This window comes from Tyto alba, unplaced genomic scaffold (assembly GCF_018691265.1).
Source record: "Tyto alba isolate M040663 unplaced genomic scaffold, T.alba_DEE_v4.0 Super-Scaffold_30, whole genome shotgun sequence".
Classification (NCBI taxonomy): Eukaryota; Metazoa; Chordata; class Aves; order Strigiformes; family Tytonidae; genus Tyto; species Tyto alba.
Genome location: NW_024881305.1, coordinates 5,478,166 through 5,492,020, shown reverse-complemented (window position 1 = coordinate 5,492,020; position 13,855 = coordinate 5,478,166). Strand labels below are relative to the sequence as shown.

The window sequence follows — 13,855 nt, the reverse complement described above, 5'->3', positions numbered from 1 at the left end:
GCTCTACCCCACAGCCAGCAGCATCCCATGAATACAAACCGGGATGTCAACGTAAAGACTAGCAAGAGGACGCAACATCTGCATCTCAAAGAGGAAGGCAAGAATCCAAATGGCATATTTACAAAGCATCTTGTAACAGTGCAAATAAATAAGCTATCCTCTTAGCAGCACACGTACTTCTGCAGTGGCACAAACCTCCTCAGCTTCACAGGGCTATATTTAGATGAGAAAGAGGCTTAAACCGAGCATGTGCGACACGAGCAGAAAGTGAGCGTTGGGCCAATGAATGGCACAAGTGTCGAGTCTTCACTGAAGCCTCAGCCCTGAGCGTTTCACAGCAGGAACAGGGTGCAGCCAGCTTCGCAGTGCCCCGGGCAGAGCTGGACACGCTCCCACTGCATCGCTCCACGGGCTTCTCCAAGGAGCCCGCGCTTTTCCATTGTGTCCACCTGCCTGGGAGATCAGCTCCATAAAAAAAAAAAACAACAACAAAAAAACCCACAAGTAATTTTGACTCATTGGTTCAGCAGCAGCTCCAGTTAATAGTTACCTGCACAACAGCCCCCAGAGAACCCACCCACCCGTGACCTGCACCAGCTCGCAGGTGGGAAGTGCACGCCCAGCTCTGCCAAAACCACGGACCAAACTTCTGGTGCTGCTGAGACCAGCAGAAGCTTTTTCCAGCTTCAGCGGGGTCTGGATTTCACCCAGGGAGGCCAATCTGGGACCCAAACATAATGCAACTCAAGTACTTTGCTGTATCAAAGCCCAAATTATTAATGTCTGGTATTACATGGTAACAGTACTGAACCCTGTGATATTAAATTAGCTATTTCTCTGATGCTTCTAGTTTTCTTACATTTGATACTACTATTTAATGACTTCCAACTATGCCAGCTATTAATATTAAAGTTTCTTGTGTTTTCAGTGCACAACCCCCTTTTCCCCTCCTCAGTGTATTCAGGCACCCTATTACTCTCTTTTTGGAATACTGACACTGTTTTCCCTCCGTCCTTCTTCTTTCAAGCAGCAAAACCCGCTTGGCCAACAGAAAACACACCAGGAACCTGGCTGTGTACTCAGCTTTATGGGCTCAGATCAAGTAAACTTGAAGATGATTTTTCCCCTGATTATCCATGATCCACAAACAGGAACGGAGCTTTATCACAGTGATATACCCTGGTTTAACCTCAAACCAGCCCACGCATGTCCCGGTCCCGCAGCCGTGCAGCCTCGTACAGGTAACGAGACTTCAGACAGCGCTTTGCTGTGCGGAGGGTTCGGAGCTGCAATCCCCAACCAGGACCTCAGGATGGGTTTGTGGATTTCTGTTTGCTGCTGTAATTAGCGAGACTTTTGTTTCCTTGGCACAAAACGCCTCCCCCCTTCCCGGGATCACACCGGAGACGTGTCAGAGTGATGAATTGCCACGAAGCGCAGGCTCTGTGTTTATTATTAGGACCATCAATAACCCCTGGCTGGTGTTATCACCCTGAAGAAGAAACAAGCTTCCCTAATTTTTCCGAAAATCAAGCTTTTCTCATGCTCCTGGGGGAAGACCAACAACATCGAAAGGAGATGTAAACACACACAAATCTAGCTGATACAAATACCTCCCGGCTCAGCGGAGAATCCGGAGTCCCTTTGCAGTGCATAACTTACAATATAAATCCCAACTAACTTCAGGTTCCCTCCTGACCATCTTCCTCTGAGCAGCAATCGCCCAGCCACATCCTGATAAGGCCAAGCTTGGCTTTTGCACAGCAAAGAGCAGATGACAACAAAACCCCAGCACCAGCTCCTCACATGCCCAACAGAAACCCCACGTTGTCCTTGACAAAGCGCACGTTTCCATTTCCAGTTTCGCACAAGTGCGTCAAGGTCCTCCACAAAGAGAGAATACAGATTTAAAAAAAGCATACAGAGATTGAAAAGGCTCTGTGCAAGTCAAATCCGCTTCAGGCAGGTTTCTAAGCAATGTTTTAAGCTTGCAGCATTAAGCATTTTGCATCTCAACTTGCGTGGCATCGCACAGTCTCAGTGTGCCCTGTCTGTGCTGCAGCCAGCTCCAGCAGACACCCGTGGACCCTGGGGGGGATTAAGCAAAGAGCTAAACCTTCCAGAGCAGCCCTGGGGATCACTGCACATCCCTAATACAGACTGAAGAGTCTCAATCCCGCGGGACTACCGAAACTCTTAAAACAAAGGTCTTAAACTGGAGTTCCTTGCAAAAAAAAAAAAAAAAAAAAAATCCATGCTCACACTCTGCCAAGATGCAGGAGAAATGCAGCTTTTCTGCTCCTTTCCAAGCACTTTGCACCGGCGCAGGGATGTGATGTAATGCCAGGATCGACCCTCCCTCGCCGGCAGCTGGACACCGCTCCTCTCCCGCTCTGCTCCAGCCAGCCTGGCCGACAGCAGCGTTTTAAACACGACCTGGCTCCACACACACGTTTATGGCGAGGGGGGATGCCCACCTGCACGACCTCCACCACGCCGGGCAAGATGCTCACGGTATATAGCGGCCATTCACTAGTGAGCGCTGCCCGGGAGTGCAGGACCGATGGGCTGACAAGACCTCCCTCCCGTAAAACCCTTTGGCAGCAAGAAATCAGGTCTTTGAAGGGCCCCCATAAGGATGCCACCCCCTGACCCCCACCCCCAGCCCCCCTCCCCGGCGTACCTGGCTGCAGGGTGGCAGGAGGGTGCTCTCGGGCGAGAGCTGGCTCTGGCTCTGGCCCGGCCGGCGGCAGTCCAGCTGGATGAGGCTGCGGCACTCCTGGTGACACGTGTATCTGCAGTCTGCACAGGGGAGAAACGAGAAAGTGAGGTGCCCGAGCCCCGCAGCCTGCTGTCGGGGTGCTGCGGGGGAACCCCGGGAAGGGATCGGACTCTACCGGAGGGCAGAGCAACGCTTGCGGGCACCGGCACGGCCAGAGCTGCCGGCCAGGCACACACCCATGCAGGCACCCTCCTGCTGACAGGGAGGGGTACCACAAGACCTCACCCAGAGCAAAAATTGCTCCCGTGCCCTGTCCCCAGGGAAACCTGTGTTTCTTGCTGCAGTGCTGCGGCACGGGCAGTGCTCCTGCTTTGTGTCCTGCTGCCTTTCGCCCGATCTGCTGGCACGTTAATATACAACGCAAAGAATATGCTCAAGCCCCGCCAAACCCTGGGGTACACCACTCCCCAGCTGTGCTCCTTGGAGACGTCACCTGCGTCATGCCTGCAGCAAAAGCTTGGCCACCTCACGGGGAAAGGATGCTTCACCTTCCAACATCAGGAGGGAAAGCCACTTCTTTGTATTAGGCAAAAGTCAAACTATTTAAGGCCGCTAATAATGAACACTTCAAGGGCCGGTTACAGTGACCAAGGTATGGTTACACCATCAGACTGCCAAAAAGCCACCCCTGGAGAGGGTACGGCCACATCCCAGGCCCCAGCAGAAGTGGTGACCTCCCGTCCCCAGCGCACACACTGCCCAGCAGCAGGAAGGCATCTGTTTCCTTTGGATGCCAACCCGTCTCGTAAGACATTAACTAGTTCCAGGTAGGAACTGCGCAGATAGCTCTGCAGAGCCTGGTTTAACCTCTTTAGGCACAGGGTCCTGCTCACCCACGTCCCGTGGCTGCTGAGGGGCAGCATTTGGCACAGCCAGCCCCATCTACCAGACACAATTATCACGTAGTCGTGGCTATCGCTCCCCCAGCCCCTTCCCCCCAAGCCCTGACTTCTTCACACCCTCCCGACTGCAGCTAACAACCTCCTTCCACTTTAAGGGCCCTTCTGATCCTTTTAATTTGTAACTGTCGTACAAACAGCATTAAATTTACTTTTTACACTACCCAAAATTCCAGGGCAGTCACTGACCTGAAAAAAAAAAAAAAAAAAAAAATCCTAAAACCAAGGCAACAGAATTCAGTCCACAAAAGGAGACAGGACTGAGTGCCTGTCCCTGCACCAGCCCTGCCACCTTGCTCCAAGCTGGTGAGCTCATATTTTAAACACCCTTCCCTTTTCCTTTTTCTTTTTTTAGCATTAGGATCATTGGTTTTGAATACCCAGGGCTTGCAGGAAAGCAAAGGAATATCCCATGTTTGCTCTGGAAACACTGATTTCTGCTCAGCTCTGCTGAATGCTCGCAGGCAGGAATGCCTGAGGATGAATGAGAGGAGCTGAACCACTGCTGGGAGCTGGTGCCCGAGGGGGCAAAACATCAATCTCCAGGGGAAACAGGGAAATCATTTATCATTTAACATTCATCTGGCATGAGCTGTCTATCATTCTCCTATTCCGAGTCAGTTGTCTCAAGTAAGCCTGGGGGGAAGAAAGGAGACTTGTCTTTTTTTTTTTTTTAATTAGAGATAAACTGCGCAGTTACACGGTAATTTAATGCATGACCTTTTGAGCAGCTGGAACAGCCTTTTAATGGGGGACATTCGCCAAGTCTTTGCTGGAGGTGCCAATCTGAGGATGCTCCTGTTGCAGGTTCACCTGAGCATCTGGAGCCAGCACGAAGTCCCTTCTGCCTATTTGGTCCAGGATTTTCAGATTTGGGCAGCTGCCTCCTGCTCCCCCAGACCACAGCCTGCTGGGGCGGGAAGGCTCGAGCATCCCAGGTGAAGGAGATGCTTGGTAAGAGGTCAGAAAGACGTAAGAAGGACCACAAAAATTACAGCTCCCAAGTACACCTTCGGATCAGGCCCATTACAGCCAGGCATTTCTTTACGGGATTAAAGTATGACACCTCCTTAGTCACTGTCACCTATTAACAGACCTAATCACTCCGTATCCGGCAGTGAACACTAATTTTAGAAACCCAGCACAGCTTTAGGAAGCAGCCACGTGACAGGTTTGCCAAGAGGAGCAGGATGCCTCCACTTATGCTTTAAGATAATTTCCATTCAAGTCAAATAAAGCAACACTTGGAAATGTAGTTTCTTTTTTTAAAAAAATATCAGATCACCATACCGTGAAAAACTTTGCTGGCTGAAAGGAACTTCCCTTTCTCCACAGATACAGTTTCTCAGGCAGATAAAGTTGGATAGTCTAAAGACATCCAGACACCTAAATATAGGACTGCAGTCATCCTGCCCACCCCCAGCCTCCCACTCCCTCCTCCCAAATACCACAGACACTATGGGGCATCTTTTGATCCAACCCACATGCAAGCCCCAGGGAGCTGCAGGGTACAGAGAAAAAGGAGAAGGTACAGGTCTGTGGCAGAGCGGCCAGATCCCAGCCCCAGCAATGACAGAGGCTCCAGGACCCTGACCCAGCCAGGCTTTTACCTAAAGAAAATCTTCCTGCAGCTCCCAAGCAACAACACAGGGCAAAACGGATACGATTGCACCCAAAATTAGGATGGAAGGAGTCTGAAGTGTCCCAACACCTCCCCTGTGATGCTCTTAAACTCTAATTTCTGGCCAAGGTTTGTGGTTCCTGCAGCAGTGCTGGGTGACTGCTCTGCTCTGGTGAAAACACCCCCTGCCCCAGCTGCCCCCCCCGGCTGCAGAGCCGCCAGCTCTGGCACACGCGGGACCACGGAGGAATGTTGTTGAGAGGGCAGGCTCCAAACAAGCTACAGAAAAAAACCCTCATGTGATGTTAAAATGAATCATGAAATTGCAGGAGTTACCTTAAAGCTCTGGTTCCTGGTTTAAGGATCCTGCCATTCATTACAGGAAAAAAAAAAAAAAAAAAAAAGGGCAAATCAGAAATGCTCTCAGTATCAGCAAAGTTAAGGAAAACCCTTCAAGTGTGACCCAGCTGCCATGGGAAGGCTCAGAGCCACCAACGAAAGAAAAATAAAACGTCATGAGTTTTGAAAGTGGTGTGAGACTCTGCAGGTGTTTGAGCGCTGGACGTGGACAATGTCGAAGAACAGAGATTTCTGCCATTCGCCTTCGAACTCGGGAATCCTTCAGCCAGCTCACACACCCCTTTAACCGCAGGCTGTGCGTGAGGTTTGATTTTGCAAGCTGTGCTGCTTAAGGTCGAGGGCTCGGTGCCTCCGTCCTCACTCGGAGGAGACGCCTGACGTCACTCGGGGTAACCTCAGGGACGGGGGCAGGATGTGGCCCTGCCACATCGTAAGGGCTGGCAGAGGTCTCCTGCTGCCGGGAGGGGACAGGACAGGACCTGCGGCATCGCCACCAGCCCCAGCATCCACAGAGCCAGTGCAGGGAAGGGTCCCAGTTTTCCTGCGGAGCACTTTCCGACATCCCCCCCACGGGACTGATCCAGCCTCGCCTCTGCCTCAAGTCGGCAGCTCTGTTGCTGGAGGTCTCGGCACTTTTAGGTCTAAATCAGATGGTTTGGGTTTCGCTTGTTTGCAAAGACAGGCAAAACCCAAGGGTGGTTTTCTGTTTGTTCGGAGCAGACAAGACCTGACACCGTCCCCCCCTCCAACCCGTGGTGACCATGACCTCTCTGAGAGGTCCCTGCACCACTGCAGGCTCTGGCGTGCAAACCCAGCTGCCAGGCAGATGCTCCCGAGCCATTATTCACCAAAAGGCAATTTTTCCCTTTCAAGTGGCAAGCGGGGCAGCACCGACAGCCCGAGCTGCGCTCGGCTGCAGCGCTGCGGTGACAGCGGGGCCGCAGCAGGAGCCGGAGCAGAAGCTGAAGCCGCCCGGTGCCACCGGCGCGGTGGCAGGACGGTGGGCCAGCCCTGGGCAGGATCCCAGCATCACCAGCACAGACGGGGCCGCGCCGCAGGAGCCCCCTTACACCTGAGCAGCAGCAGCGAGCAAATACACCCCAACACACCGACTGACACCACCACCTACCTCTGACCAGCAAGACCTCCCTGCTCGGCCTCCTCAGCAGCCGGAGTCGCTCGGACCAAGACTTTGACTTAGGAAAATGCCTGAATATTTTGCGAATTCTCTTTGTTACAAGCCCAAAGCAAGTGGCTGCCCCCGCTTTCCCATCCGCCATCCTTGCCAGAGGAGATCGATAACTTCCCGGGCACGCGGCTCTCCAACACCGAACGCTGCCGAGATGCAACGTGCATCGGTGCAAGTTACGTCTGCTTCCACGAGAGGCCTTTCCTCCCACGGAGATAAAACACTGACATTGTCCATTTACAATCTGCTGCCATTCGAGGGATATTTTTTTTTTTTTTTTTCTTTTTGAGCAATGAGGCAACATGCAGCTCAGAGCTTGTGCATCTCTGAGCTTGTCCTGTTAGCCATGGAAAACTTTCTATTTCTGGGGCTTTTTTGCTTGATAAGATAAAACAACCCAACGGAAGAGATTAGAGAGAGAAAGCGCAGGACCCAGCCGTACACTGGGAGGGCTCTTTCCGATATCCTCTCTGCGCTTTGCTGCTTTTTCCCCGCAGTCTTCTAAAGTTTAAGGAAAAAGAAAATCCCCAATGTTCAATCAAAGGTAAAATTAAAGGAATACACTGAGATTAACTATATTTATAATAGTGATTTAAACTCTGCATGTAGTTAGCTAGGTTTTTAGATCAGTACTACAGCCCTTTCACAGCATCTATCAGTTACAACTATACCGGGTGTCAAATGATGGCGTGGGACATAAACACCAGTTTAACAGCACACTTGAAATTTGTCACTTTGTACCCTTTACATCACGACCGTCGCCTCTCTGTTCAGCCTTCCTCTTATGAACAGACCAGGTTTCCAGCACCCTGAACAACCCATTCTTGTTTTTATACCAGGAGTAACAAAGATAAAATTTATCTAATCCTAAAAATCACACCAAGCAGCATAAGCAATGAGTTAAACACCACAGGGGACTTTCTTATTCACCTTTTGCTGTTCCAGCACTTAGCATCTCTTCAGCTGCATGCACCCCTGCTTCCCACACCAAGACCAGCAAACTCAACTAAACCCCCTGGGCCAGGGATGGAGCAGCAGGAGAAAAAGAGACAGCCCAAAAACTAACCTGCAAAGTAAGACCTGGAACCTCGGCTGGTATGTCGCTCCATAAATCCTTCCCAAGGCACCGGACTGGATTGCAGCAAGAAACAGGTCCCTGAAGAGCTTGAGCTGCTCCAGGAGCCCCGGCAGCCTGCCACACGGCTCTGGGCAGGTCACCCTCCTCCCCACACCTCCATCTCCCCGGGTAAGCAAACAGCCTGCCTCGGGGAGCCTCGGCACCCCACCCTGTCCTCATCTGACCTCAGCAGCACCCGCCCAACAAGCGCCATCCCAACCTGCCCGAGTCACCTGGGAGCAGGAGAAGCCTCAGGAATCTGTCTGGACCAGCTAAATAGGGCAGAAATGCAAAGTACTGTGGGTCCTAAGAACTGTTAGCAATTATTATTTACAGTGGCAAGACCAGAGACGCGACAGAGTGTGGGAGGATGTGTTGGGAGAAGAGAACGTGAAAAACCACCATGTCCTGGAGAGTGCCAGTGGTGCAAGCAGAGCCCCATCCCGGCGAGGCTGGGCTGTGCTTTTTAAGAGCATCCACGCCTGCTGAAGAATTCATTACCTTAAGCAAACCTACTTGAGAACCAGTAATATTACAACTGTAGTTTGCTCTCCAGACTAGAAAGAGCGTGTGTTTAACCAACTTCCTCCTTAAGGAAATAGGTCCTGATTCAGCACAGCACCTGAACACAGAATTAACTGCTCTGAGAGGTAAGGGTGGCTTCACACCAGACTCATAAACCCAGATGCACGCTGAAGTGCTTTACTGAGCCAGGTCCATGTCGCAAAATCTACAGATTAAAATCTGACTTCAGGTACAACTGCATTCGCCACCGAGATCACCAGGCAGGAGCTGGATGTGCGCCGAGGTTTTCCTCGAGGCAGCACCTCACAGCCAGCCTTCCCGGCAGGGAAGCACGGAGACCTGGAGTGGTTTTCTTGCAAAGAAGCACTTCAGCCAACAACATCCTATATTCTGGAAACACCGTGGTCATCAGAACCAAGATCCCCCCACACTGATCTGGGAGGGCATCTAATTCCAGCTGCCAGCGGCTCTGCTGGAGACACCACGGCTCCCGCCAGCAAACAAACAGAAACTGTTTATGGTCACTCCATAACAGTGGTGCAATAGATACAGCCAGCTTAACCCACCCAGGCCAAAGAAACAATTCCACGGGACTTCATCAGCACGATCCAGGAAATAAGTGAGTGGTAAATCACATCCCCAGCTGCCAGGATGAGAGAGGCCACGGCCATGGGCATAATTTTTCTGCTTTAAGCCACGAGATCCCCAGTCGCCAGTGACCATCCCACCCCATGCAGCACGGAGGGACCCTGAGTCACCAGCATGATGCTGCCAGGAAAAAAAAAAAAATAAAAAAGGCAAAAAGCAAAATAAAACACGCTGGAGGCTTTGAAGCTGCATTAGTCACCACTGCATTCAAATGACTGCACTCCACCCCACCAGAACAAACGCCAAATAAACCCAGAGCAAAGACGCACCTCTGCAACCTGCCCGTCCACCCCCCTTCTCCCCAGCTACAGCAGCCTCTTGTGTCAGGAAAAGCTGCTGGCAGCAGGACACATTTACACTCCTACAGTGGGTTATATACATTTTTTTTTTAATATTCATTCAGGCTTCAAAAGGTGCCAGCAGCACAAAGCCACATACATTAGATAGGACATGGGAGTATAATGGCATAGCTACTCCTCATGCCCAATTGCATTCACTTTGGGACTGAAAACAAGTATTTTTAATGAACACCAGCAGCAGAGCCTGGGATCAGTTGCTCCCGAGCTCCCACCTCCCATCCCTTCGCACTGATGCCAACGGGAACAGCATGCTTGATGTCTGCCACACACGGGACCGACCCAGAGGCTCCTGGTAAAGGCAATGAAAAGGCTCCTGATGCCTCAGACAACATCTGCATCCGCCCCAGACGCGGCACCCGTGGGTAGGATTTGAGCTAACCCCCCAGTAAGAGCCTGTCTGCCACCTCCAAAGTGGTCTGGAGCCATGGGACCGGTTCAGGACAGCCTAAGCCCGCCAGATGCCCAAAGAAAGGCACCCAAGGGGATGAATTTTCTGATTGCGAGACTTGCCAGGTCTCTGCCCCCACCCAGGCCCCCGCCTGGAAGAAGAACTGCAGAGCACACATCCCACGTTAGCCTTGGAAAGATGGCTCCATGCCACTCCAGAAAGGGGAAACGGAGCCGAGGGGATTTCAGTGCATCAGCTGGTTGGCAGGAAAACCACGGGGCCAAACCCCCCTCCTCGCTCAGCAGCGGGGCCAGCTCCCACTGCTCCTTTTTCCCCTGTTTCCCCTCCTGCACTGTCCCACTCGCAGCCACCCAGGACACCGTGCCCACGGCACGGACAGGAGGGGACACGGACCCTTTGGGGAGGGAGGAGGAAGAAACACCACTTTCCTGTTTTACTAAAGACAACCAGATTTGATGTAAATAAAACCAGGCCAGAACTGTACAAACAAAAACCTGAGTAACTTCAGGCTGCAAGTCAAAAGCAAACAAGCAGTGACTCTGCATCAGAAGAGAAAGAAATATTCACCAAAGGAGGACAGCATACCCCGTCTGCAGCTCTCGGGCATTTTTAAAAGGATATACTCTTGGGATGACAGGGAATGCAGAAGATGTTATGAGCATTTCCACTGAAGTTTCCTTTCCCCCCATCCCCAGCAACACTGCCTGGTTGTTTGGGGAATTTGAAAGGCAGAACTATTCCCACAGTCTGAATAACCCTCCTCTGAAATGAAAAGGGAAATATAGTTATTTAAAATTTGTTTCAATATAACTATGGAAAAAAACCTGCCAGAGGAAAAGTCCCTCAAAGCAACTATTTTTAGTATTTGCGACAGCACAAAACTGTATGAATTATTACTTTAGATCAGGATTTCAAAACACAAAGCCCAGTATCTCACCTCACACATGTGTCCCATGACAGCTTTGCAGGACGGCTGGTGAAAGACAAGAGCCCCGACAAAGTTTGCTTTACTTCGAATAACATTTCTTTAAGCACGTTCATTCACACATTTGCTCCCGTGTGCCAGGCACAGCAGAGCTGCCAGCCCCAGGGAACATACTGGCCCTTACTGGGTTTCGAGGGAGTTGAGCAGAAAGCAAAGGTACACACCAGCAAAACATATTTACAGCCTCCTCTTTCAAATAGCGCGCCATGCAGCAAGTTCACCAGCCCCTGCGTATTCCTGTGTCACGTTGTGCTGGCCACGTGGTGACGGCTGGGCTACATTTAATTAACAGCAATCAGTGCTAAAACCTTAATGCGATGCAGCAGGGCCATATGGTGCCACTGTCTCTCCCCATCGCCCTTCATTTCCAAACGGCACCAGGAGGCATGTGTAAGAGCCCTGCTCACACCACGCTATGCAAATCACCGCTACAAACATTTAATTGATTCGTAATCTAAGGAAAGCCAAGCGTAAGGACCAGAGCGGGCTGAGTGAGGGATTAATTGCCCCGGTGAGGCTGGTGTTACAGCACGTGCCTGGCATAACCCCCCAACCAAACCAGCAAACGAAGCCTCCTCGGGAGCTGCCAGCCCAGAGCCTGGGGCACACGGCAGCTCCTTCCCTCACCCCAAATAACCACCAGCACCAACCCTCTGCCCTCCCCCCCAACACTGGGGGTACCTCGCCCCACGCGTCCCCTCCTCGGGTACGGGCAGTCCTGTGGGCACAAGTTAGAAAAAAAATCAAGAGGCTCAGCTGACCCCGACCAGCAGATCTCGGAGTCACTCAAGCCCCAGCACAGCGCTCCGGCTGCATCCAAAAAAGATGAGTTTCCACCCCCCTGGCAGCAGGAGACGTGCTGACAGACCGAGCTGCGAAGGAGCAGTTTCACTCTCCGCAGCGAGCGCGGCACACGCTACCAAGTTTTCTGTGACACACGTTGGCTCAAACCTCCACGTTTCCCCACCTGCGAGGACCGAGGCGAGTCCCACCTTTCCAAGGACCCTGCAAACGCCCCGTGACCCAAGAGCAGCACCCCAGGGACATGGGACACGGGACGCAGAGCGCGTGCCGCTGCACGGCCCCTTGTTTGGCCCCTCTGTATCCCCTCCCACACGATGGAAAGATTAATCTCTCCTGCAGAACACAAGCAGGAACACAACGTGTGTCTGACACAAGGAATGCGCATTTTAGTGACACTGGCATGAGCACGCTCACCCGAGGAGTTTGAGCAAAGCAAAGTGTCTGGCAAATTTACTATTTCTAGAGGGATTTACACCTCACTCTAAAGCTTTATGAACACGAATCCTTCCTGCTCAGTGAGATCCACCACCCAGAGCTGATGCCAACCTCTGCACAACCCTGCCGGTTAGCTGATAATCTCCTCTTTCCCCTAAAAACCGCATTTCCCAAATCCGCCCTGCAGCACCGCCCCGCACCCTGTGCCCAACGGCTCCTTTGCGGGGAGACCCCGGCCGGGTCCCCTTTTCCATCCAACTCCCGGAGCGCAGCACGGAGGGGGACCGGGGACCCCCCCACACACACCCCGGGGAAGCCCGGGGGTGCGGAGCGCTCCCCGCAAGCCCAACCGGTCCCCGCAGCGTGGCGGGGGGGGGGGGGGGGGGGGGGGGGGGGGGAGAAGAACCCAGAACCGGGGAGGAAAGGGGAAGGAGAGAGGGTTCGGGATGCTGGGCGGGAGGAAGACCCCGGGCAGGGGAGCGGGGCAGCGAAGCGCGGGCAGGGTGCGGGCAGGGTGCGGGCAGGACTCACAGTCGCAGCGCAGGGCGCGCTCCCGCACCGCTTCCCCGCACAGGTCGCACCAGCCGCGGCGCGGGGGGCGGAAGGCGAAGCGGTGACCGTGACCGTGACCGCGCTCCGCCGGTTCCCGCGGGGCCGCGAAGATGCTCCGCACGTCGGGCAGCAACCGCGGGGCTCCGCCGCGCCGCCGCCGCAGCCGCCGAGCAGCCCTGGCCCCCCCGGGGCTCCCCGGGAACCGGCCGCCCGTGGGCTCGGGGGAGCGGCGGTGCACGGAGCCGGGTAGCGGGGGGGGGCACGGCCCCACGGCCGGCGATGCCATGGGCTCGGAGCGCCGGGCGGGCGTGGGGCAGCGCAGGCGCCTTGGACCGGCCCGGGGAGGGGAGGGGAGGGGGGGGGAGGAGACACGGCGCGGGGGTGGGGACCGGGACCGGCCCTACACGGGACCCCTCCTATGGAGACACCCCCACCTCGGAGCACCGACCCGCGGGACTCATCGCCGTTGGACACACACACACACACACACACACACACACACACACACCCCGCCGTGCGAGCGTTCCTCGTGGAAATTCTCCACCCCGTGGGTTTCCCCTCTCCACGCTCTCGGAGCTCCCCTGTGGGAATCCCCTACCACTCCCACCCGGGATAATTCCTAATTCCTCCCACAGGACCTGGGCTGCGTGGGGGAGCGCGGCCATCACCCCCCGGTCCTGGTCCCGCGGCGGGGGTGCGCAGACCAAAGCGGAGCCAGGGGCTTTCCCCGGAGTCTGCTGCTTAAGGGGCAGCACATCACCCCGGGCTTTGCCCCCACGGGAGCCCTCAGATCACGTGTGGGGCACTACACTAAAACAGACTGGTGCAAACCCACTCCTGGCACAAGGCGCGTGCGTGGACCAGGCTGTGAGGGCAGCTGGAACAAATTTCCTTCCCCCGCTGCAGTGACAGCAGGGCTGTGGAGCGACGCTGAGGGCGGGGAGCAGAAGCAATTCTCTCTCCCAGATGAGGATCTTGTGGTTGTGGGAAATGCGAAAGGGAAAATATTCTGGCCCAATTTTGAATTGGCTCTGAGGACACTCGTGCCTGGCTAGCTGGCTTGCAAACCTCTCCCCTGGGCAAAGGAGGGGTGCACTGGTGGGGGTGGCTGGACCAGGTCTGCGTGCTCCTCTGCCGGTCTGATTACTGACCCCCTCCTCCTTTAAACAC

The 13,855-nt window shown here is 53.8% G+C and overlaps 1 protein-coding gene across 3 annotated transcripts in view; it reads right to left on the bottom strand.

Annotated features, from left to right (window-relative positions):
• Positions 1-12,992, bottom strand: part of RASSF5 (Ras association domain family member 5) — a 34,075-nt gene extending 21,083 nt beyond the window's left edge. The window contains exons 1-2 of one of the 3 annotated variants that reach the window (XM_042800102.1): positions 12,665-12,992; positions 2,684-2,802 (exon numbers count right to left, since the gene is read on the bottom strand). In XM_042800102.1, coding sequence (XP_042656036.1) covers positions 2,684-2,802; positions 12,665-12,971 — 426 coding nt within the window. In that variant the 5' untranslated portion in view covers positions 12,972-12,992. Of the gene's footprint in view, positions 1-2,683; positions 2,803-6,791; positions 6,943-7,917; positions 8,088-12,664 lie in introns of those variants that run through there. The other 2 variants (XM_033009500.2, XM_042800103.1) reach the window with 2 other exon arrangements.
• Positions 12,993-13,855: the final 863 nt, after the last annotated feature.